This window comes from Orbicella franksi, chromosome 12 (assembly GCF_964199315.1).
Source record: "Orbicella franksi chromosome 12, jaOrbFran1.1, whole genome shotgun sequence".
NCBI classification, from domain to species: Eukaryota; Metazoa; Cnidaria; class Anthozoa; order Scleractinia; family Merulinidae; genus Orbicella; species Orbicella franksi.
Genome location: NC_138156.1, coordinates 13,584,601 through 13,611,261, shown reverse-complemented (window position 1 = coordinate 13,611,261; position 26,661 = coordinate 13,584,601). Strand labels below are relative to the sequence as shown.

The window sequence follows — 26,661 nt, the reverse complement described above, 5'->3', positions numbered from 1 at the left end:
GAAACTCTTCATTTTATGTGGGTGTACATTAACACCAAGTACTACAGGACTTATTTGTGTAGTACAATGGATTATATATATAAAAGGAAAAAGTTGACTCTGATGATAATTGTATGTGTGTTTTACTGTGTGCTGGCAGGAGGCAGTCCAGATGGATGGGGCTTTATTTGGTAGTTTATTGGATAAATATGTGCCTCATGTAGCAAAACATATGGTAAGTTTAACCTAAAGTGTATACAGATAGTGAGGGTACTAGATTTGAAATCTGGACCTCACTGCTTCATGTTTCCATTCTGTCACATGAGCTGGATTTGTTTCCAATAGTCCAAAGTTCAGCTCCTGTAATATTAAGTGATACTGGCTCTTAAAATGAACTTAGAGCACACTTTTTTAATGTTGCAGAAAACTCACCACATAGACCCATTAATGTATATGACTGAATGGTTCATGTGTCTGCTAGCAAGGTGAGAACCAAAATCAAAAGTCGTCATTTAATTTTCATACTCAGTCTTTATTGTAGGCTTGATGAGCAAGCCACACCCAAAGCTCTCTATGATAGCATGGTGAACAGGGAGCCAAACCTACTAGACTGCTTTCCCTGCCAGAAAGTCTGCAGAAACCACAGATTCCAATCCCATTTCAGTAACAGAGGCACTTGCTGAGCCAGACTCCACTATAATGTTAAATAATGGCAGACCAGTTAGACCACCTGAGAAACTGAACCTTTGAATCTGGAAACTGTGGAGTGCAAAGTTATACTCAGTTGTGATTGTTACTTGACAGTACTTTGTGAAATTTTGTTTGTCATACGAAATAAATATTTCTTGATATGAAACTGAAGTAAGACAATCAACTGGTGTTTGCTTCCAAAAGCACATGTAGTGTGTATTTAAATAAACAAAAATTTAATGATCACTTTTGCGAATTTCTTCAAGCTTTTCCCACTACTTGTGTTCAGTAACTTGCCCATACAATTTGTATCATTTTCAATTATGAGTTCCCTCAGCCGAGGCATCAAATTATACTAGCCAGTTGAAACATCTCAGATGACTATAATTTCCCATTGTCTCAGTTAGATGCTGGTGGCAGATACATACAGCAGTTTACATTTTTTCTAGTATAAAAAGAGTCATTTATAAGATGTTTTCATTTCATTTTCATTTTGCAGGAACCTTCCATTTGCTACTGTACTTCGTGTATGGGACATGTTTTTTTGTGAAGGTTTGTTGATAACCATAGCTGTTTTTTTTTGGTATTATAATAACAAGATCATGAAACACCTAATCATTTTCAGCTATTCTGCCAATACATCAAAGATCTAATTACTGCTGTTAAAATATCACTACAAACTGCTACTGCTGCAGGTAATCAGGATAAAGGAATTAAGCCACAAGTCAGGGTCAGGCAACCAGTATTCATATATATAAAACTGAAATAGAAAATGCGAGTTGAGATTTAACAGAGTTTAGTCAGAGCTGAGCTCATGTGTGTTGACCTTTTTCCCGGTTGTCGATGTCTTGTCATGCAAAGCTCCATGTTCACTTGTCTTGCAGTTAACACCTTTACTCGTTCATTATGGAACTTTAAGGTGGCTTGCTACAGTTTTGATGGAGTATGAGAGACCAACTTTTAAACCTTTTGAAAAATGTACTAAGATGTTTTAATTTGCTTTCTCAAATTACTGTTTGTGTAAGTCTTTCACCATTATATGAGATACTTGAACAATTTAAGCATCAATAAACAGCCAGCAAGAATGACTGAATGCCTAAGGTTAGACTGGGCACTAGTAGGTGTTGTTAACGTTTTTCTCCAAATCTATCTGTATAACAGCACCTCAAAATTTCAGGACTCTTCATTGGCTCTTATTATAGGTAGAACTTTGCTCTGATTAATCATAGTAAAATTAGTCTTTTAGATAAAAATCCATAAGACAGATTTTTTGCAAACTGAGAAGATGTGAAATGTTACCTATTTCAAAAAGCTCAAAATCTGTCTTGCAGGTTTTTTTAAAAATAAATTTGGGTCTAGACTGGATTCAAACCTACAAATCAACTGTGGTAATTTCATCATGGGTTGTTCGGTTGGTTTTCAATTAATCTTAGATCAAAGATGGGCTTTTGCAAGCAAGTGTAAATAAGAACTCTGTTTATCGACCGTTTTTTGTCATATTTCATCGGTCCTAGGCTTAAACACAAGTTTGAGAGCATTTTGAAACTATCGCCACTCCTATGTACATATACCACAGTGGTTATATGCAATTTTTGTCACCTGTCAGCACTACACCTGTCACCTGTCAGCACCTGGCACCTGTCAACACAACACTGAGAGAAGCAGTGTGTGGAATGAACACTTACCAAAGAATGTGGGAGGAAGGGAGGGAAACAAAGCGAGCAAACTAGCAAGCGATGGAAGCAAAGCACATGGCAATGCCCCCATAAACCTACCTGGAACCCCCCACATAATATTAGTGAAGCTGCTGCATTGGCTTAGTTTTAACCTTGCCCAAATTCCATTTAGCCTTGTTAAATTTTCTTGACGATGTCTGGCACACAAATTTGCCATGGTTTCAAGGTGCAGGACATGGTCACGTGCTAGTCGAAAGTTGAAGTTCTTGTTTCCCAAAGGAGTTAGTGAGGTTTGGCCCATGACATGTGATACTTTCTCCTGCAATCGGAAAATGTATTTGCGTTGGGAGGTATAACAACCTCAGTTGTTCGGTAATGTAAATGCTGCGAAGGAGACTGAGAGGGTCGTGAAAAGGTTGGCATATATCTGTCACCACCGTCTTTCAGCATTGGTAAACAGTTTTTAAATAACCTTTGTACTGTAGGCATGAAGTCCGGAGAAAAGATCTTTGCGAAAGATTACTGTGAAAATCATTATTTTCAGTCAAAGAACCTTTGGTTATGCTTATTTTGATTTTTCCTTTTTAAAAAGTTGATGTTTTTTATGAGTTATTCCATAGTATGGAAAGGTAAGCTTAAGTCAGTCATTATTTCCTGTGAAATTCATGGGTTTGCTCGTAGGGAACTTTGATCTTGAAATTATGTTTATCACCAAATTCCTGGCAAATTGTATATATCAATAAATGAGCATTTTCGTTCGTTTAAAATAGCATTGACTCATTTTAAATCAGTGTCCTTGATTCTCGGTTTAAGGAATTACAAAAATGATATTTAAAAGATAACTTTTTTGACCTTACAAAAGGTTTTCTACAAATGAGAGATGGTCATCTCAATCTTAACTGGGTGGAAGTATTTGGCCCACATCTAAAACATATCTCTGATGATTTTACCAAAACCACTGGCAATTCCTCAAATAATTACACAGGTCCACCAGAAGGTACATCATGTGTCACATGACGTGTGAAAAGTCTTTTAGAAATATGTGTTTAAAACTCGTGATCTTATAAGTAAAACCATCCTGTCTGAAAAATTTGGTTCCAATTTTCCATTATTAGTCTCTGGAAAGATATCAAGTAAACATATTTTACTCATTTAAGTCTACTCTACATAAATCTTTCCAAACTTTTACAGCGGTCAGATAATGAGCTTCTTGAGTCAGAAATGTCTGTGTAAATGTTGTCAAGATGCACATCTTATACATGTTAACATGTACATTGTCAACTTAATGTCTTTTATGCCATAGGTGGATAAATTTCAAAGCATGAGCAAATTATTCCCTCTTAAAATATTTAGCAAATTTAATAAAGGGAGTGTTCTTTCAGTCTTTTTTCCAAAAGTAACAGCAAAGAACATGATTTGTTTTGTACTTGAGATGTGACTTACACGTACACCTTCATGCTGATATTGTGTATGATATGTATTATGGAAAAACTAGGTTGTAGTTGTTTTGTGGAAAACTATTGTCAATGCTTAGATATTCCTATGTTCTGAGACATTTTTGAACAAGCATATGAGATGTGGTATTTCTGTTGAATAATACCATCAATCATAAGCTCCAAACATTTTCTGTGATCTTTTTCTTTCATCAATATAAAAAAAATTGTCTCTGAGAGAATCTGTGAGAGAGAAATGTTTTGCAAAGCAAGGTACTCTTCGGACTATTAACATTTTTTAAACGTTTTATGCATTAATGAAGGAGCATTATTATTGGGTTGAACTGTCCTTTTTGGTCCCTCAGGAATGAAAGTACTGTTCAGAACTACTCTGGCAATAATGAAGTTAGCTCTTACTCCAAAGGATCTTCCACGCTGTCAAGGGTATGTTGACAACAGTAATTATACGCAGTCTGAAAAACAATGACTTCAAGAAAATGGCGGGAGTACTAACAGTAGAAAGTGCTGATAAAGTAAGAATGCTGCCCCAAAATACTCGGTTTTGGACCTTAACTTTACAGGAATTGCTGTGATAGGGGGCAGTGAACAGGGCTGCATCCTCCTCCCCCACCCATTTTAGGTAAAACTGTCTAATTAAACAGTTCTTTTGGTTAAGACCACTGTAATTTGACTGACGTGGAGGCTTTTTAAACCCTAAAATCAAGTAGTGATTTTACAATGAGCACAATTATTTTATCTAACATCTTAAAATTTTAGTATAAGTACTGTGATACAGTATGTAGTACAGTACCTAAAGGTCCTGTTATTCACAAAGCGCATGTGCAACTCTACTTTTGAGGCTAGCCTGTGATAATTAAGAAATAGAAAACATGTTCTCCGTGTTTCTATCGGAGTTATAGAAACACGAGTGGAAGTTTGGGAGAACGAGAAATGCTGTGGGAACACGAGCCGCAGACGAGTGTTTTTACAGCTTTTTCGAGTTCTCCCAAACTTTCACGAGTGTTTCTATAACTCGATAGAAACACGGAGAACATGTTTTCTATTTCTTTTAGAAAACACCGCGACGAAAAAAAGGAAAACAACTTGTTAACTTTGATTATCAAAGTGTAACTTCTCTTTGCACGCGCCATCACTACGTCAACAGGTCGTGCTAGTTCTGTGTTTCTATCGAGTTTTAGAAACACGATTTTCAACCAATCAGCGCGCGTATTTTCATAGGACTGTTTTCTAAATGGACATGTTGGTGTGTCTCTTGTTCCCAAAACTGTGTTGGAATTGCATGAACGGATATCACCGTTTCAGTATTTCTGTAATTGACCTTATAAGCATTTAGCATTTAGCCCTTAGCAGATATTACACACACACAGAGGTGAGTATAGGCTTTCATACAATCATGATTCAGTTTTGTTCCTCAAAAAAATAATAATAATAAAATAAAAAACTCGATTTCTCAACAGATACTTCACTACTTCTGAGTAGCATTAAAACTAGAACCTTGATTTTGGTCTGAGTGGTTTGTGACTTGATTGCTTGGTCTATACACAGGTTATTTGAAACGAATGAGAGACTAAGACGTTTACCAATGACGTTAATGCAAGAGGACTCCCTTGTACCTGTGGTAAGGTCCAAAAACCTGTAATTATAAACAGGGAGTTAAGTAAGACGATGGACATGGTGAATTGATTTAATAGTTCCACTAAAGCTGCCTTACTAGAATTGTGAAATTCATAGTAATAAGTAGTCTCGCCAATGATAAGTTTTGTTAGGCGATGATTAACTTTTGGTAGGTTTTAGGGGAATAATTCTTTGAAACATGCAGCAACTGTTTGATTTATTTGGAACTGAATGAGAGAGCATGAATTTGCAGAACAGTATGAACAGGCCAGTACGCGAAGAGTTCCTTGTGGGGGATGTGAAATGATTGACCTTGCCCGGATTAAAGGAGAAATTAATGAACCCAAGAACTGTCAACCTGGAAAATCTTTGTAGACCAATATCTCAACATTTGCATTTTTAATCATCCTCTCCACTACCCGCCGCCAGATTCCATGGTAAAGATAAATATGTATGGTTACTTTTCTATCCAACAGTAAGATTATTAGCTCTCGACTTCTATGAGGTGCTAATTATTAAGCCGAGGACCGAATCAAATATTCCGTTGTAGAAATCGAGAGTGGATAATCTGATTGTTATTATGGTGTCATCGTTCTAAATAACGGCAGCTCTTGGGGCATGAGGGGATAATGTTCCGCCTTGTTCTTCGTGTTGGTCAGTTCTCTATTCATAACTAATGGCAACACTTCTGACAATGAACGTTAATTCGTCCATTATGTTTAGTCTTTACAAAAAAAAAAACACTGTAATTAGAACATCAAGACATCTAGAAAAGATACAGACATAACTCTGTAGGCATACTCAATCCTAGGCTCGATTTCAAATGCAGATTTAAGTCGTTCAGTTATATACTAGCTTAGGTGTTAAGACGTCAAGAAAAATGTGAAGAACAATGTCAGCTAATTAAAAAAAGTACACATGCACACACAAGCGGACTCTATTCGCTGACATTGTTCTTCGCATTTAAATCATTAACAACTAAGCTAGTGTATATCTGAACTGAACGACTAAAATCTGCATTTGATGATAGCGACAAGATGACGCCGAAACGTCATGTTGTAGCGTTTAGTTTTCTTTTGAAATGTTATGCTGAGAAATTAAAGGAATTAGACCGAGACAAGACAGTGGCAACAAGAAAATCAACGATGTTACGTAGAAAATTGGTGTGGTGTTTAAAACAATAATTTAATACCGTACTTCAGTGCAAGTGAACTGAAAAATGATTCGAAAATTGTGCATTTACTCGCTTAAACGTGTAAGTTAAGCAGCTTTTAATATTCGCACTGATTTTAGAAATTAATTCCTATTTACAAGGCTAAAAAAGTAAAAAAGACCGAACGTTTTCGACACTAGTCATCTTCAGGGTAAGTGAAGATAACTGGTGTCGAAAACGTTCGGTGTTTTTTACTTTTTATTTTTTTAGCCTTGTAAATAGAAATTATTTCTTTCAAAGTTATCATTGTTAATAAAAATTGAAGGTGCATTTTTCAAATTTTTTTTTACAGTCCCTAAGTTTAAAGCTTTCCATAAAAGACCTTCGGAGAGAGCATGAGCATCAGTTGTCTAAACGACCAAAAGGAAAGTCAGAAGCTGGTGAACTCAGATGACATCAATCAACTACTGCGCCGGATACCAGAGTTGCAGCCAATTCATTGTCGACGAAATCACAAGAGTAACGCTTTGATCTGTGGGAGAAGATTTAAAACAGAGATAACAAACAAAATCTTGAAATATTTGTGTTTTACAATAGGCAGGCTGCTCTCGGTTTTTATCTTTGGTTTTTATCAATTCTGATAGTTCGTCAACTACATCCACTGTAATTTGTTTAGAATCGTCAAGCCTTCAGTCTGATTTTTTAACATCGGACCGGTTTATAGTTTTTAACAGAAATAATCTGTATAATATGGAAACAATATGTATTTAACGAACATTGTATGAATTAAATAATTTAGTAATAAACAGACCCAGTATCAATGCTTTGTGAGACTTCTTTCAGTTGTCAAACTGGCACTATACTGATATCAAATTCTCGGAACGATACAGTCCTTGGAAAAGTGCATTTTACCTCCAACTCTTTTCTCGTCTTGGGGCCCACGTCCGGTCTCTCATCCCTGTGTAAGGCAAATGTCGGGCGCAATCAAAATTTTCGGAAATTTCGGTCTAAAACTGAATGGATCGGTTCGCTCCAACTGGAAAAGTTTCGAAACAGTTTGGTCCACCTTTCGAGGTGGACCTTTTCTCGGTTTGACCGGTCCGATCGAAAATTGACCGTACCATTTTACGGGTTAAATTTCTGGGCATGAAACAGCTCACATAATAGCGGAGCTCCGGCGGCCCAAAGGGCCGCCAAGCGGAGCCCCATACTCATATGGGAAAGAAAAGGAAACCCATGAGTTGATTTTCTCATGGTTACCATGGCTAGCGGTATTGCTCGTGGGCGCGTACGCACGACGACGACGACGACGACGACGGCGACGGCGGAGTTGCCCAACATGGCGGCCATACTCCAAATAATAGGTTGACAGCAGGGGCGGGGCAGAAGACTCCTGAAATTTTTGTACTGGATCATCCAACAAAAAGTGACGTCACATCCGGTTTAAACGGTGCCGCGCAACTCGTTTCACAAAGCGAAAAAATGGCGTTTCGATTGGGGAAGATTTTCTTCTATTTGCAAACCATCAGGTCCGTGTCCTTCCATACTGAGGATAGAAATATGGTGCAGGCACATTTCTTCGACTTTTGAAGTAAAACTGTTGGCAAAAGAGAACGGTTTAGTATTGTTTTGAAGGAAAATAACGGAGAGCCTTCTGTCATCGAATGGCGGATTTTACACATTTGCAAAACTGGTGTTGTTGCGACTTTTGGTTCTTATTGTTCATGATTCGGTGATAACACTAAGTGCAATAGCCTATAATGTTGACAACAACCTGGATGAAGTATTGCTGGCCATAGTTTGCACTGTGTACAACGGGAACATATTTAACAGAAGCCGTTTTTTTCTGAAAGTGAACTCAGTTGAAGCTCTGTATACACGTGCGTGTGGTGGAAAAGACATGCTGAAGCGTATACTCAAGGTTAGTATCCTATTTCCGTATCTCTTGTTGAATACGGTTTTTCTCTGTAAGAAATAAGCAGTGTTGAGAGTTAGAGGCGAGCTTTGGGGATATCAGATTTCCCCGAAGAGATCAACAAAGGGGTGAAGCACTCCCCCACCAATTTTTTCTGGGAGTATCCCCCCGGGTACTGTGAAGTTGTTCATAAATATATGCTGGACAGAATTCAAATTTTATCCAGTCCTCTGTATTGTCTGAACTGCAATGCTGGCCTGGGGATCAACTTCTTTAGGCAGTTCCAAAAGAGGGGGGTTGGCCTGTTTAGGGTTAGCTCTTGATGGTATGGTATATCCTTAGCCCTTAACTTTACCTCCGCTTTTGACAGGTACCCACTTCTACTGTGACCTGGGGCGGGGGGGTACTCCCTTATGTGCACTATAGGGGTATGTGTTGCCCCAAAAGGTATGGTTTTTCAGTCGTTTTGGTCATAAATAGGGTATCAGTTTTGGCCATTTTGGCCTTAACTAGGATATGGGTTTTGTACTCTAGTCTTGAATTGGGCAATGTTGTTTAGAAGAAGCTACTTTTTCATCATTATTGATAAGACCATAAACAAAAGGCCTTCAAAAATTATGTTTAGGGCAACTGTGTCAGCTACCATGGTGGTAAATAGGTTATCGAATTTTTATTCTGGTAATAAATAGGGTAGGGAGAATCGCAGATTTTGGTAGTCATAATTAGTTAATTTGACTATTTTGAGATTTTAAAGATATGTTCTATATATCAAATGAAATTGACTCAACAAGACATGCTGTGGGACCAAAGGCCGCTGGTGATTGTTTTCACAGCTTTTTTAGTTCTTCCAAAGATCTGTTTACAACACCTCATCTTCTGTTAATCTGGTGGGGATACAATGTAGCTCTGTAGCAATGGGACCTTTGTTTATTATTTGATCAATGTTTAAATGGCATCTACCTTCCATCTTGTTAAGAAAGAATGAAAAATGGCTGTCTCATATGCATGCATCAAATAATTCACAAAGGTCAGTTGTGATTGCTCCATTGTGGGTGGGCTGAGAATTCTAGCTTGGTTTGATCTTAAAGTCATTGTGTGCCATTTATTTCCCCATGCGTTTGACTGAATTTGACCCTGCATGACTATTCAAAACCCTTATTGGATAATCAAATGTGCAATATCCCTCTTTGTTTGAGTTTCCCTCAGTCATTCAATCACAATGGGTTTTGCTGAGTTAATTTTCTCTTCTTTGTAAATTGATATTTCTACTTTAAATTCTAAATCTAGGCATCATGTGACACTTGCCATACCAAGAGTTGTCCCGGTTAGCCAAGCCAAAGTGTTTATATAAAGAAAAGTTGTCCTGCCTGTCAGGGTGCCAAGGCGTGACATGAGCCAAGGCTAGACAACTCACCCACCCCTGTTGTCTCGCAGGCAAGACAGGTTCATGATCCTAAATGTAAACGGTTGGTTGAGTTTTCAAAGAAATAAATGAAAAGTTAGCTTGGCTAGGGTAACTCAGGAGAAGGGTTGTCTTGGGTACCCAAGACCATATAAAAGGTCCCTAGTAGGGCCATTCTATTTTATTTCCACACTCCCTCTTCCTCTGTTGACATGAGCTTTAGACAGGGCCATGAAAGAGTTATTTCTGCACTTTTATCTTTTCTGTTAGGTAGTAAATATTGACTTATTTAGTGAGTGTGGCTGGGGGAAGGGGGTGTGGATATAAAATAGAATATTTCTAGTCAGCTCTGGACCCAAGTTGTGTGTTGTCTAACTGATTATACATTCTATACTTTTCAAAATCTTTCTGGGTAGGTGTTTGAGAGGATCATCTTATATGTTCATCGCTACAGTGGAACCCTGCCTTATGGCCACCCCATTCCCATAGCCACCTTGTTATTACAGCCACTTGATTCTGGCTTGAACAAAGGCTCAGTCAGTCAGTCATTTTCTTATTTAAAGAACCCCTGTAACCACACAGAGGTGAAAATGAATTTGAGCTATTACCCACAAAACAAAATTCTGGATCGTACATTTTAGGAGTGATATACACAATTTATAATAAGCATCAGGCATCACTTTGATATTGAAGTCCCCTAACTCTATTATTTGGAGATTGGTTATCCACTATCCCTGAAATTACCAAGGCTGATATCTCTATTATCATGTCATCAAAGCCATAATATTTTGACACCTACTGTACCAAACACAGTTTACTTAAGCAGTAACAAGAGTCTTTCTTTAGTAAACCAAAATAGTACTTGCTTTATAAAAGTATAACCCTTCCATAAGCCTTCACAAAGTAATATCAGTTGCTAACAATTTTTTTGTGGCTGATTAAAACTTTGTAATAAATCATACTGAACTGGCCCAGGTTTAATATACATTTTGTTGCATTTAGCTCACATGTTTTCAGTTAAAAGGAGAAGGTCACTCCAAAAAGCTTACTTTTTCTGTCTTCACTTATAGCAAGTGTATATTCAGCATTTCCACTCACCAAAGGTTCAGCCTCTGGAGTGCCTGCTATCCTTAAGAAATTCATCTCGAAATTAAGAAGCGACTTCAGAGGCCACCATTTTGCAACTGTCTTGGCAGCCTGAGGCTGTGTTTACCAGTATGTGCCTTCATTCCGTCCAACTTGAAATTGGTGGGAAGGAGAAGAACCTGCAACTGACTTGGCATCGTCACAAGGTCAGCAAAATCTATTTTTTTCCAAGCGATTATCCTCTTCACTATCTTCAATGCTATTATTTCGGAGTTTAGAGCATGTTTAGCTCAAAATAATATGTCTCAAGAGCAGCCATAACCCAGAGTGGTAGTCAAAATCTGTCGGACAGAGTGATGTCATGAAAACTTGGCCTGGGTGCTTCTTTGGAGGCGAACTTCATAAGGAAAACCTGCACTTTAGAGGCTGAAACTTCTGTGAGTGGCTAACCGTAGTGCAAGGTTTTCATTAGCGTTGACATAAAATTTATGTTTTTTGGAGTGACCTTCTCCTTTAAAATACACACATTAAGACTTAACTCAGTAGCAAGGTACCTCTTGTATGACCAGTAACAGTATACATGTATCCAAAAAACAAAATATATATTATCCAAACTCAGTCATTTTAGTAGTGTTAATGTCTAATGAGTTCCTGCGAAGAGATAATTGTACAGTCATTCTAGCAACTCTCCTCAATATTCTGGGAGTCTCCCACCTACCGTTTATATCATCCATCCCAGGCAAGTTTTGAACTATTGTCCAGATACAAGGGACCATGGGCTCCTAGGGACAGTGCTTTAAAGTGCTATTATGATGAAATTTGCGGATGTCCTCCATAATATGAGCATAACAGTTTTGTTACCATGGCAACATACTGGGTTTCAACCTTCCCTGATGATTATAGGCTTTTCTGGCCACCTTTTGCTTTCCATTTTGATGTTTGCCAATGGTGCCTCATCAGCATGATCTAGGAAGCATATTTATATGCAAGGTCAAAGTCGTATCCTCATTTAACTTTTTTCAAGCTGAAAATCACTGAATTAGTGAAATCAGGTTAGAGGAGACTGGAAAAGAGCAAATTGCCATGGAAAAATACAGGCTGTAAATAATTTTTATAGTCATAGGTGTGTTTTCTGTAGTTCTAAGTCTAGAGTCTACCAAGTCTACCAACCTGATGTAAAATTGGGTTGACTGTATGACAACATCAGTCACGTTATTTGCATATTTCTATTTTTCAAACCTACATATCGTTGGAACTGATGCAGATATATGCAAAAGGTAAACAGCATTTTTAATCTTTTGTGGAGTTCTATGTGATACACCTGAAAATTCTGACTCAAGGGGTAAAAATTTAAGGATAGAAGCACTTTAAAGCATTGAGTTGAATTTATGCTGTTGGTAAAATTTTACTGTAAGGCGTCGAAAGGAATTTGGAGGGGAATTTGGTGTGTTTATTGAATTGACAGACATTGGCTCTGTTATTATTGTCATTATCTTCTGTATTTTTGAGGCAGAATGGTTGTTGGCAAAAGCAAAACTGGCAATATCCTCACTGACCTGTGTTTAGATGTTTTTAGGTTTTTGTCTGACAATGAAGGTCAATTTGAGTAATTACACTGTCTTTACAATAGAACATATGGATATTAATAGTATAGTTATATTTCAATATTCTCATACTAAAATTATAGTAATTTTATGGCTCAACTTCTACCTATGCTTTAATTTGTGTAAACCAGTTTATTTTTTTAAACCAATTTAATGTCATCAAAGGGGAAGGGGGAATCTGAGAGCAACAATAAATTAGACCAACAAATGTAAGGAAATTTGCAATGATTGCTTTCATGGCCTAGTGGAGTTGAAGTGGACCAAAAAGTCAGAGATCTGATGTTTGAATCTAGGTCTGTCTGTACAAAGATTGTATTGTAGTATAGGAGTATTGTGGTAAGTTATCACTCATGTTGGGGGCTGATATGGGATCATGGCTGTACTGTTGTAGGGTAGGAGTAGGGACTGAGGGGTGGGTGGTGTGCTTGTGATCCTTTTTAAAAACCACTCTAAAAGTGAAAACAAACTGATTTCAATTGAAAAATTTACAGTACAGGTAAAAATGATACATTATATCTTGTTTTTTTATAGGTGGTAAATGAGCAAATACCCTCAAGAGACCTGCAAGTGTGATTTGTTTACTGATAATGGAAATCATAATAAAGATACAAAGCCACCTTGGTGTGATTTCTTCCTTGATAGTGAAGTGCAACCTAACCAAAAGTTGCATTCTGTAAGAGGTGTACAAAAATTAAATGGAAAATTAAATTACACCAGTTTGAATTAATTTTATAAGTACTCCTCTCTCCAAAATATATTTGGTATGTTGTCGTACTGGCAAGAATATAATGTAAAAATTTTATGGGAAATGTTTCCATTTAAAAAATATGCAGCTCAGACACAATAACAATAATTCTCATTTCTGTGGTGTTTTCTTTGGTGTGAAAGTGTAAAAACAGATTCTATTACCCTACATGTAAGTTGAAGAATATACTGCAGGAGCTCCTCTGAAAAAGTTTGTTGCTTTTTTTCTGTTAATTTTTTTTGTTGAACATTTATATTTCCCTGTAAGCAGTTTCTTCACAACACATTGTAAGATAATAACTAGCCATAAAAAGGACGTTTTTGTCTCAGAGATCATTTCCAAGATAAAGAAAGTGATTTTCATTTATATTTTTTATTTTCTTTGGGCAGGGACATTTTGAGAATTTCCCTAAAAATATCACAAGGTACAAAGGAAGGGGCAAAAATAAAAGTTATGTTTTCATTATCAGTTTGAGTCTCTCTATGAAGCTGCAAAGTATGGTTATTTTATACTATTGTGGATAACGTTAGACCCATTTTAATTCAAAATACAAATGGGAACTTACATTGATAATCACACAATCCCTTAAATTGGCGCTGTTTTGGTTTTTGCTTCTTTCCAGAAAACAATTTGAACATCCTTGTTACACAAGGGGGGGGGAGAGGTATTCTACTTAGTTTTAAATGGGGAAGCTCCATCTCAAGGTCCAACCCCTTAATACTGTACCCCTTTTCTAAACCCTTAGAAAGTAGTTTTAAAATATCTTTTTGAACAATATATCAGAATCCCCTCATTCTGGCTCATGAGAGTAAATGAGAGATTATCAACAACATTTTAGAGCTAGAAGAAGGGAAATCCCTAAAAGAAAGGTTTGCGTACCCTTTCATTATACACCTGAATTCAACTTGTCAGAAATCCCTTACTCTTTAATAGTTATATCTGAAGCCTGAAAACTTTTGAGCAGAGCTTCCCGATATGTCATCACTGGAGTCCTCCCACATACACAATCCAGGAACTCTTGACAAGCTGTGATGAAGCTGGCTTTAAGACTGTCTGATCAGGCAGCTTCAGTTTTTGAGTACAAACTTGTTACTCTCAGTCAACTTCTAGTATGGAACCTTTTCTGGTCTGGTCTGGTCCAAGTTCACAGACACTACGAGCTAGCAATCACTTTCACAACACTAACACTAGCAAAGTCAGTCACAGTCTGGTTGTTCAGTTTCACCGCACCATGGTCACTCATCATTGTCAGACATGAGTTCATAATAGCTTGTAACATTCACCAGCCTGGCAGTGTCATTGTTGCCATTACCTGTTCCCAGACTTCCTTTTATGGCTGGGTGTTTGGGGGATGATATTTCATTACGGTTTGCAAACAGTTTGTTAAGATCGCACATTGAAAGCGTGATGAATTAAAATAATTGAACTTTATGAGAGAGAAGTGTCAGACTTCTAGGGTTCTCTCATTCCCTGGAACTGAAATGTCTTGATGTAAGCTTATATAGAGAAAGCAGACTGAAAATAGGGCAAAATGTTTAAGTAACCTTTCAAAATAAGTTGCAAATACATATGATAGCTACGGATTAAAAGATAGGGAACTTGGTCTGTAAACAAGGCAATTGAAAGGAGTCGAAGCAATTAAAGGTGCATGCTTGACCTCATAGGATCGGGGGGGGGGTGTATTGAAACTTTATAGTGTCACTGACATTTAACACTGTTGAAACAGAAAAATAAATTACATTATAACTGGAAAAAACAAACAAACAAACAAACAAACCACGACATGCCCCGATTACTGCATCGCCCATAAAAATATCCTCTTGTTTATATTTAAGGGGTTCACGGCCTGCGTATGTACTTGTGAAAGGAAGCGTTTACCATAATTGAGGGATTACCAAGGGAAAAGTTAAGATATCTCGTTTAAGGTTCTTAACAAGTCGTAACAGAATTTATAATGTAAGTTTGACTCACAAGCAAGAACAAGAATTTGAGTTAGTATCGATTGGCAAGAAATCTCCGCCCCGTTATGTCTTTACAGTGTGATACGATTAACAGCTCTCCATTACTCTCAAGTGTTTGTCAATGGTAAATTTCAAAAAATGGGCTTCTGTCAAATGGGTTCTCCCACGGATAGAAAACTGACATTGCGCTTTTCTCTCAGTGTAATGCCTACTTAAGAGAATAGGATATTTGAATTGAGTGCAACTTACCTAGAATTCATTATTTCCACGTAAACAATGACTCCTGTGGAATACAGCTACGAAGAAACGACGACATTTCGTAAAAACACACGCCTTCAAAACAGCGTCTTTTTGAATAAATAATTGTTCTGTTCCTCAAACAAACGATATGGCGAGGAAGAAGACAAAATTTTGTTTATCATGGCCAAATAAAACGTTAGAAATATCCCGCCGATTGCGAAATATTGCTGTTTTACTTACAGGGAGAACGATTATGTCGCAGTCAAATTTTATTTTGCCGCTCAGCCCGCTTTTTTACCGGATGTGACGTCACTTTTTGTTGGATGATCCAGACACAAAAAAAGTGCCAGGCGTCCCAGAGTGTTCTCCCCCGCCCCTGGTTGACAGAGACATGCAGCCTTGGTTTACCGTGTGCTTCCTTGACATTGGACATCCATGTTATGATCAATTGACACCTGTCAATACAAGGTATCCGCTGACCAGTATCACGTGACCATATCGCGGGCTCAGGTTTACAGCTCCTCGAGGTCACGTGTTTTCTTGAAGTTGACCGCTGACCAAGCGCTGGTTATCGATTGGATCGCGGGCTCATATTGGGTTAGCTTATTGGAAACAGGGCAGGATTGCTCGGAAGCCAGTTTATGCTAACCCAGGATTAAAAGTTAATCGAATTATAACTTTTTCTTCTATACAAATGTGTTTTGCTGTTTTGTTTTGCGTATATGGTGATTATTAAAACTGAAAACAGAAGGCCAAACAATACACAGAAACCTCACCGCAAAGTTACAAAACTCAAATCAAAATTCTACCTTTTTCTGGGTTAGCTTAATCGGGCTTTGAACAACCCGGCCCAGGAGCTACGCTTTTAGGCTGGCCTAAATCTATATATTATCACTGATATAACCGTCATCCATTTTAAATAAGCGCGAAACTAGTTTTGCGAGTGGAATGGAACGAGTCCGTCCGAACCCGTCGCGATCCATTCGCTACCAAGAAATTTTGGAACTTCGGGCCGGAAATTTTAGTTGAATGGCTCGCGCCCGACCTCATGTGACCAACCGGTTGGTACCTGTGTGTGGGCTTGTATCACACTAATAAGTTTTTAATAAATGCAAACCTTGGTTAGTGCGTTTTGAGCTCTCAAGACAGCTTAAACTTCACACGCCATTCGCGCCATTTTCACATTCATAGTACTTTTTTTTGTCAGTTTTCAAGCAATGAATTATGAAGACATGACTGATCATCGCAGTTATGATTAATCATGTCTTCACATCTTTTTCCGCAGTTCAAACATATGATCTTTCATTAGTAGTTAAGAATATCTCAGATATTCTGGTAACGTCGGTGGAATGTTATTTGGGGGGGGGGGGGGGGAGGCGGAGGGAAGATTCTCTTTGGTGGTTTCGTCGTTCATCAGGATGTTAAAGTTCGTCAATAGCATCTTTTTTATCTGATGGTTGAATAGATGGTACGTCAACACAGAGTTAATCCTCTCTGTGCCTTTGGTTGCTGGGTGTTGGATAGCATTTCCTTTAGTCAGCTCTTTCAGGCGTCTGCTGCAGTTGGGAACCGTGATTTCCAACGGAAAGCATATGAAATAAGTAACTTTTAGAGAATGGTAGAAATGAGCAAAAAACTCGTATGATGCGTGACACTATGACCATAAACCAAAACATGTGGCCGAAGGCTCTTTTGGTCTTTTCAAAGTGTCAAACAGTAGCTGGTTGGCTAAACGTCGTTCTTCAGTAGATTTTTCTTCGTCCATTGAAGAAGGGGTAAGCCCGAAACGTTTAGCAAGCCAGCTACTATTTGACACTGTAAAGAGCCTTCAGCCTCTTATTTTATCTTTTAGAGAAGCCCGGATAATCTCGCACACCTCTCGACTCTTCTCGAAGAGCCTTCACCCTGCGGGTTATTTGAAGTATGTGCCTGTGTCAACAGATACCGGAGTAGTCGCAAGAGACTGGGCACCAATGTTGAATGGAGCAGAGTTATTTTGTGCATCGAAGCAAGGTTTTAAATTGATTGCTTTGCTATTTTTGGCCATGTTGGACTGAATCGTCATATCTTTCGGACATATTGAGCTGTTGAAATAGAAGCTACTTTGATCTTGCTAGAAAATGAGTCAGATTCCTTCAGGAATTTCGCGTTTAAAGACGCCGAGTAGAATAGTGAAACCGATACAAGGCGGGGGTGTTGGTGTCGCTGGTCAATCTTCTTCTTCAGTTAAACCACGTGGCGCTGTAGCTGCTTCTTCTCAGGCAACAACATCAACAGGACAGCCAAGAACTAATCCTTTGGGTTCTAAACTGAGCCAGACTCCAAGTGGACCAGTGAAGAGGGGACTGCAGGCGAGTGATAACGGCAGACTAAATACCAGTCGTGAGCGCTTAGTCAGTCCTCGAGGCTCAGTTACTGGCGGGCAAATTGCACAACCGAGACTACCTTCAAGGGAAAATTCACAATCGAAACTGCAATACAGGAGAGAAGGTTCTAGTTCTTCTCTACGTGGATCATCTTCAAAGACAAATTCATCGCAAAGTGTTGTCAAGAGACGTGGCGAAACTTCTCGGACTTCAGAAAGTCAAGCGGCGACTGACTCATCTAAATCAAGTTTGCTTAACTTCTTCAAAATAGGCGATCGTGTCCTGGTAGGAAACACCAATCCTGGAGCTATAGCTTTTATTGGAGAAACTCGGTTTGCTAAGGGTGAATGGGCTGGTGTTGCTCTAGACGAACCTGTTGGCAAAAATAACGGTAGTGTTCAAGGAGTACGATATTTTGAATGCCAAGCCGGTCATGGGATATTTACAAAACTTGAGAAGCTCACAAAAATTAACCAAATTCCGAACGACGATCAGGGGACTTCAAGACATGAAATCAAAACTGGGAAAACAGAAGCTAAATTTAATATTGGCGACCGCGTTGTGGTTAGCGGTACAAAACACGGTGTTGTGAGGTACCTTGGTGAAACTGGTTTTGCCAAGGGCGACTGGGCTGGCATTGAACTTGATGAACCTTTGGGAAAAAACGACGGAGCAGTAGCCGGAAGGAGGTAAAAAGAAGTCTTCATCTAGTTATTTGTAGGTTTGAAGAATTTGCACCGTTTAATTTTCTGGATCCATTGATCAGGAGAGAAAAATTTACTAAATGGTGTAATCACCTTGCATTGCCTTATAGGGCCCGGTTGTTTATATTACGCTTATATCCCCTGAGGTGTTGGGTTTTAGATGGATTCTTTAGCGTCATCAATGTTTAATTTCTCGAGATTATGGTTAAATTTGGATTCTATTTTTGAAATCCTGTTTCCAAGTTTTTGACTTCGAATTTGTAATTATGGCGCACGTAATGTTTTCCTTGTTTCTGTACACTGCCACCTAGAATTGTCTGCAACGACTTTAATTACGCTTGGCATGTCGCTTTTGAGTGTCTGAGAAAAGTTATAATTACATGTTTACAACGACTTAACCATTTTGGAATGGCTTTGATTATCCATTTTTGGGTTTCAATTAAAACAAAGATATTCCAACTTTTTTTATTCCAAATGTGACCATATTCAAATTGTTGGATAACTGGATTCAGATATGTACTTTTTTGACATAACCTGAAAATTCTGATACTGAGCCCTTGGCAAGGCTTCCTGGTGGCTTATTTTTGGAGTGGGGGATATCTTTGGATGGAGTTTTGCATTTCAGCAATGTTAACAACATACAATATAAAACAAGTTACGACTGCAATACTGAATAGGGGCTAAAAATCAGTCACACTTGTCTTGACCTGTCTTTAAAAAGCTACAAGGCAATGGGTTTACTGGTTGTGGGGAATGTTACATATGTAGCTGAGGGAGGAGGGTGTTGGACAGAGTGGATTACAAAAGATGATGATAATTGTTACTGTCATAATTCGAAAGTGAAAGTGCCACAATATTTATTGTTAAGCAGCAGTAAGGTAAATATATTCTTAAGGCCAATATTCACCAACATTACTGGTTGTAAGTGATTTAGTGTGTACCAATGAGGCATACTTGTTTAGTCTTACATGTGATCATATAGAAAGGAGTGAATATAAATTGCAGAGAGTTAAAAAATCAGCAAGTCCATGACATTCCTTGGAACCATATATTAGTGAGGTTCGATTTATACAAACTACTCACTTGTGTTGACAGTTATCCTCACCCAGAATTACAGTTCATTTTACTGGTTTGTGATGATTTACTAGTGGATAAAGTGATTTTTAAAATACTCTCGAGTGTACCAAATTGTACTCATGAATAGATTGTCTGAATGAGTGAACTGTTATCATAATTGAGGTCTTCCAAGGTGTTAAAGCAACAAGCGACACAACCCTGAAAACCATCGACACAGGAATTTCTAATTAGCGACAAGTAAATCAAATGTGTCACTTAACTTTGACAGCGACACAAGAAACACTAGAAAAGACAGCAACATTGACCCCTTTGGACTTTTTTCCTAGGTAGATATTGTATTCTATTACATGTATAAAGGCTGTAAACATCAGAAACTTGTTTGCTTTTCCATTGAATACGTTTCTCGGGGGAAACTTTCGCGGTTCCAGTTGTGTCGCCAAAAACAAAATGCTTAAGATGGGTATTTTCACAAAGGACGGCACTGTCAATAATGCGAACTTGGTACAACCTGTTCACAGAAGCAATGACATCCTTTAGACTATAAAAGAGATGATAGAAATCGTATCCTATTAAGCTTAAACGATAGTAAACAGTGATGCTGAATTTTATCTTAATAAGCAAAGCAAACATCTGTCAATATTTTAGTAGAGAAACCAGAATTTCCGTATGAAAAATTAAATGAACAATCTGATCGACCAGCTTCAGATTGCTTTTTGCCACCAGAGCATTTGAGAATTCTGTCGCCGACTTTTGGTGAACATTTCAATTTCCATCTGTGATTGTAATAAGCACTATAAAAATAAAACAAGCATTTCATCAAGTTCTGGGTAGCATAAAAAAACAGCAACTAAACATCAGTTTGAAAATGTGTATTTTATTTGCTAGATAGATGCTCCATGGCATTCATCCTTATAACATTTTATTGGCTGTACTTACACTGGTGTATTGTCAATGCATACAGTTTGTATTTCGTTTTGAGTTTGCACACTCTTGACAGTGACTGAACAGTGTGACTGAAACACAAACAAACAGACGAAGAATATATTTATTCACATTTTCGTATCTCAGCTTAGTATTCTACACTACAATCATGAAAAATGTGAACCTTATAAACATTCCTATCAATATAACTGAAAATAAGGTTGGTTGGAACATTTATCAGGGCAAAACAAGTGCAAATACTCACCTTCTCTATACGACGGCTAGTCGGGTGAAATGGCGTCCGAGACGAGGACGGCAGACAGGTGAGTCAAGAGTTCTTGTGCGCATGCCTGGTTGAGTAAATTTACTTCTGGTAGCCGTCCTAGCTCATCCCATCCTGGTATCTTAAGGTGCCAAATAAACATCGCATGACAGTCCCAAAAATCTCAAATTGCCTGTATTGGTGACCTTTGGTCTTTGATATATATGGCACGACAGACACGGGACTGACCTCTTGTGACTGGTCATTTCCACCGCCAGCAAGCGAGAGTCCAGGCTAAGGCTGTCAGAGTTGGTCTGGTCTGATCTATCAGAGCTGATCGACAGCGTAGTAATAATCTTCCTGGGTTTTTCATGAACTAGTGATCACTCATCAGTTAGCTACAGTTTTTCTGATTTTCTTTCTCTCCATGGGAAAAGATGGAAAAGCTAAGGAAAGCACAAACCCAAACGCAAATCCAAAAAACAAAAAGAAAACAAAACAAAAAACTGAGATGGCCAAAGAAGACATAAGCTTCAATCAGACTGTTCTCACAGTGAAGCAAAGTTTAGTACCTGGACTCCATGAAATCCAAAGCTCATCACCTTTCTATCTCGGAGTTGTTACCTCTACCATAGTCCAAAATGAACACGAGTGTCATTTATTCAAGATCAACATTTATCGTGCATTGTGCACTTTTTGTTCGTTACCACTTTGCTGATTTTGTACAACAAATTGCTTTTGCTTATTTTTGAAAATAGAGTTTTAAAAGTGTTCGAAATAGTTTTATGAACTTGAAGTGGATAAAGACCAATAAACCTCTAAGTAATAGAAGTTAAATGCAATCATGTGATAGTCGGACTTGAATGAATAGTATAAAATGATTATGAAAGAGGGAAACAGAGACAGACATAAACATTGAAAAACTAATGTTTAAACCACGAGTTGCATTATTTTAGAGGGTTAGTACCCTACAGGGGAAAAAACCTGTTAGCAACAGTGACATATGACTTCATCCAAAAAAATAACAGCGACATTTGCTTCCGCTGGTTCGGCAATATCGGTACACAAAAGGATGCGACATGTGACATGGGTACCCCCCTTGGAAGGCCTCATAACTGACAGCTATTGATAAGAATAAATTATTTTTCTGTGTGCATGGGATACAAGACAATATCATCTTGTATTCAACCTTACTCTTATTCCACAACTATCGTGGTCAACTTTTCACTTACACGTAATTGTATGTTTCATAATTTAAAGTTCTTTCTTGTATAGTAAATTTCAAACTTGATTCCATTTTGATTTTGTCACGGGAGACTAAATACTTGTGCTCTGAGTACTGTTTTTCATGTCAAGGCAAAGTTTCATGTATTGTGCTACATTGGTTTTAACTGCATTATTCTTTGAATTGTATTACATTTGCTCAATTAATCTATTGAGGATCTGTTGAGTAATCGCTGAAGCAATGAGACTATAAAAAGTCCATGTTAAACCAACAAATTCAGGACATCTACTGCATTACCAAAGCCATTTCAATATAAAATATTAATTAATTAAAGATTGTTTAAAAATTGGTAAAAAGGAATTAAATGGTTGTCACTGGCTAAAAATATGGTTATCGGACGTTTCGGCCACTACTGTTGCCTTCTTCAGCAAAAGATGGAAAATGCAAATGTTAAACGGCGTCCTGCTAGAATATGTAAAAGATGTGTGATAAAACTAAATGAGCAATAGTCTCTAGAGTATTCTTAATGAGTGTAAAAATTCTTAATGCCATTGTACATGTTCGGTAGCGCTATGTGTTCGTTTATAGCATTCCTGTCTCACGTGGAATGCCAAGCTTCAAGAATTAGTCTCTGTTTCCATACTGATGATCTGTCGACAATTTCAACGTTCTCCAAATCTATTTGGTGACCGTTGAGCATATCGTGTTTGGCCAATAAAGAGTTTTTGTCCAATGTTGCTATAGCCTTTGCGTGTTCTTTCATACGTGTTTTTAACGCGTGTGATGACTGACCAACATAAACACAGTCACAATCTTTACATTTGATCTTGTAAACAATGCCTCTGGAAGCCTCTTTCTCGATCTTGTCTTTAGGTTTTTTGAGTATGTTCGAGATGGTACGAATAGGTTTATGGGCGACCTTGATATTGAAACCTCGAAGAACGTTTGCGACTCTTTCGGAAAAACCTTTGGCGTAGGGGAGGATGACAAAACCACGATGGTCGGTATCATTCGTTTCTTGTTGTCTACTCCGTTGGCGGCCATTGTGAATGAAATTTGCAGGGTAGTTATTAGTGGCAAGGGCTTTCGTTACTCGTTTAGTTTCCCGTGAAACTTCCTCCTCCGTGGAAGGAATGTTCCTTGCGCGATCCATGAGAGTGCGCACAACCGAGTGTTTATGCTGAGGATGGTGGTGTGATTTGAAATCAAGGTAATGGTCGGTGTTAGTAGCTTTCCTGTAAACAGACACAGCGATCGAGCCATCTTCTTGTCTGGTTGTTTTTGTGTCGAGAAAGGCAATGGAACCTTCTGATTCTATCTCGATTGTAAATTTGATGTGAGGGTTGATGGAATTGAGATGTGAGTGGAATTCATCTACATGCTCTCTTTTAACACATACGTGGCTGTCATCTACGTATCTAAACCACCATTTAGGAGGGTTAGGGGTCGATGAGAGAGCCTTTTCTTCGGTTGTCCGATGGGATCCCCAGTCAGCGCCATCTTGGCCAATCTCGTCATGGAACATGTCGAAGAAAAGGCTCTCTCATCGACCCCTAACCCTCCTAAATGGTGGTTTAGATACGTAGATGACAGCCACGTATGTGTTAAAAGAGAGCACGTAGATGAATTCCACTCACATCTCAATTCCATCAACCCTCACATCAAATTTACAATCGAGATAGAATCAGAAGGTTCCATTGCCTTTCTCGACACAAAAACAACCAGACAAGAAGATGGCTCGATCGCTGTGTCTGTTTATAGGAAAGCTACTAACACCGACCGTTACCTTGATTTCAAATCACACCACCATCCTCAGCATAAACACTCGGTCGTGCGCACTCTCATGGATCGCGCAAGGAACATTCCTTCCACGGGAAACTAAACGAGTAACGAAAGCCCTTGCCACTAATAACTACCCTGCAAATTTCATTCACAATGGCCGCCAATGGAGTAGACAACAAGAAACGAATGATACCGACCATCGTGGTTTTGTCATCCTCCCCTACGCCAAAGGTTTTTCCGAAAGAGTCGCAAACGTTCTTCGAGGTTTCAATATCAAGGTCGCCCATAAACCTATTCGTACCATCTCGAACATACTCAAAAAACCTAAAGACAAGATCGAGAAAGAGGCTTCCAGAGGCATTGTTTACAAGATCAAATGTAAAGATTGTGACTGTGTTTATGTTGGTCAGTCATCACGCGCGTTAAAAACACGTATGAAAGAACACGCAAAGGCTATAGCAACATTGGACAAAAACTTTTTATTGGCCAAACACCATATGCTCAACGGTCACCAAATAGATTTGGAGAACGTTGAAATTGTCGACAGATCATCAGTATGGAAACAAAGACTAATTCTTGAAGCTTGGCATTCCGTGCGAGATAGGAACGCTATAAACGAACACATAGCGCTACCAAACGTGTACAATGGCATTAAGAATTTTTACACTCATTAAGAATACTCTAGAGACTATTGCCCATTTAGTTTTATCACACATCTTTTACATATTCTAGCAGGACGCCGTTTAACATTTGCATTTTCCATCTTTTGCTGAAGAAGGCAACAGTAGTGGCCGAAACGTCCGATAACCATATTTTTAGCCAGTGACAACCATTTAATTCCTTTTTACCAATTTTTAACATGCCTGGCTACACACCGAACATTTTTAAAGATTGTTTGTAAGAACAATGTTGAACTGATCATATCAGTCATTTTTTTATTTTCTCAGGGTAGCACTAAGACTTCTAGTTCTAAACACCATATTTTTGTGTCTGCCCAGTGTTGCCTGTTTGTCAATTTGAAAGGCCTCAAAGCTGTTTCAAACCTTACACAAAGTGTACATGGTACCTGTAGCTACATGTAGTATAGCTGTATTTGTGGTTAACTATTTTGTGTATTCTGTATATAGGTATTTCCAGTGTGAGCCTACCTTTGGGTTGTTCGCTCCACTCCACAAAATTGTCAGATCAAGTCTACCTTTACCAATCAGACTTCAGACACAGTTACAGCCAGAGAATGACTTACAGAACACTTTGGGTGCCCTAGGAAGTGACAGCTCTCTGAATTCAGTGGCTTCAACCCTAAGTGGATCCTCTCTTACCCCCAAACCAGCTACAACAAGCACATCACAGGTTTCATTAGTTGTTTTTGCTTAAAGTTGTATAGTTTGGTCTTGTAACAGAATTTATTCTCTATTCATTTATTGACACTCTGCACAGGTAGTCATTAGATTTCACAGGGTTGCTCACTCTGCAGCAAGTAGCAGATATTAGAATCAGAGACAGAATATGGTTATCAAACTTTTCAGCTATCCATGTGCAGCTTTTTTATTTTTGTGCAATTTATGATAAATATACAAGTTCATATGTTAATTTTGTTTGCACATGGACAGATTATTTCTAGTCCCGAACCAGAGGAGTCTGAAGTGAAATCCTCATCATTATCATCACCAGAACCAGTACAGCCTCCGCCATCTTCTGGTGTCATTGCATCACAGTTAGTAACTTTGCAGGTACAGTAATGTTGCAAATATTATTATGCTTAGGTAGCACTTAAAGTAATGTCAGTGGAGTGCAATTTTACTGATTTGAACATGCCCAGAACAATTCCAGGCTTAACATTATATCATGGGGCATTGTGTTTTAATTTTCAATTCTTTAATATCATTGGAACCCTCTCAAGCCCTCGGTCATGAAATCAAGGTGTATAAAACTGTTTCTATTTGTTGAACTCATTTTAAGTAAAAAATAAAAACTTCTTTTCTTCATTCAGTATGTCATGAATTTTCTAGGTCTGGTCAAATTATAGCGAAGATTAAATTAATGTAGTGAATTATGGAAAAGAGTCCTGATCTACTTTGGCTCTTGCCATGTATTCAAACAGTGATATAATCTCAATGTTAATAAACTTGGTACCAGGGCACAGGACACTGTTTGACTCCAGTGATTTATTCCAAGACACTCTTACTGGCTGATGTTTATGCGGGTAACTTCAGAAAATGGAAAAATCAACTCTGCAATTTGTGCCATGTTTTGTTCAGTTTTGTCATATTTAAGAACAACTTAATTTTGTTTTGTTTGCAAGTAAAATGTTTGTCCAAATAGTGTTTATTTGTTTCTTGGGGTGCTTGTATGCAATATTTTTTGATTTGTGTTTTGATTAACCTAAATATTTGGTATTGTTTGTAATAACATAATAAGAATGTGAAAATGTCAATACAGCCAAGTACAGCCGTAATAATATAATAACAAAGAATCTGAAGACTAGGGAGAACACTGCAAAGGAAAACAATTTTTGAGGTCAAAGTGAAAAGAAATGACTTCAAAGAATACATGTACTAGACTGTAGAAAAACTGGGACATTGAGGTGTTAAACAATAAACCAATCTGTGGAGTTTGTTGTCCCTTAATGTGCCTATAACCCCCAAATATTTTTAGTGGGATTAAATCTTTGATTTGTATGGAGCAAAATGCTGCAAAAAGTTTTGTTTTGGTTAAAACCACAATATTTAATGAACTTATTAAGTCAGGATTATTTAGCACACGACCAAGGGCAACGGAGACTGGGGCTTGTGACGTCAAACAAGG

General features: G+C 38.1%; 2 protein-coding genes across 4 annotated transcripts in view; both read left to right on the top strand.

Annotated features, from left to right (window-relative positions):
• Positions 1-7,387, top strand: part of LOC145462439 (TBC1 domain family member 10A-like) — a 41,823-nt gene extending 34,436 nt beyond the window's left edge. The window contains exons 8-13 of the mRNA XM_081445969.1: positions 140-214; positions 403-464; positions 1,169-1,221; positions 4,144-4,222; positions 5,345-5,417; positions 6,919-7,387. Coding sequence (XP_081302095.1) covers positions 140-214; positions 403-464; positions 1,169-1,221; positions 4,144-4,222; positions 5,345-5,417; positions 6,919-7,020 — 444 coding nt within the window. The 3' untranslated portion in view covers positions 7,021-7,387. The remainder of the gene's footprint in view (positions 1-139; positions 215-402; positions 465-1,168; positions 1,222-4,143; positions 4,223-5,344; positions 5,418-6,918) is intronic.
• Positions 7,388-17,457: 10,070 nt separating this feature from the next.
• The window catches only part of LOC145462365 (uncharacterized), a 63,130-nt gene continuing 53,926 nt past the window's right edge, over positions 17,458-26,661 (top strand). Inside the window, exons 1-3 of one of the 3 annotated variants that reach the window (XM_081445870.1) lie at positions 17,458-18,574; positions 24,984-25,206; positions 25,467-25,586. In XM_081445870.1, coding sequence (XP_081301996.1) covers positions 17,640-18,574; positions 24,984-25,206; positions 25,467-25,586 — 1,278 coding nt within the window. In that variant the 5' untranslated portion in view covers positions 17,458-17,639. The remainder of the gene's footprint in view (positions 18,575-24,983; positions 25,207-25,466; positions 25,587-26,661) is intronic. The other 2 variants (XM_081445871.1, XM_081445872.1) reach the window with 2 other exon arrangements.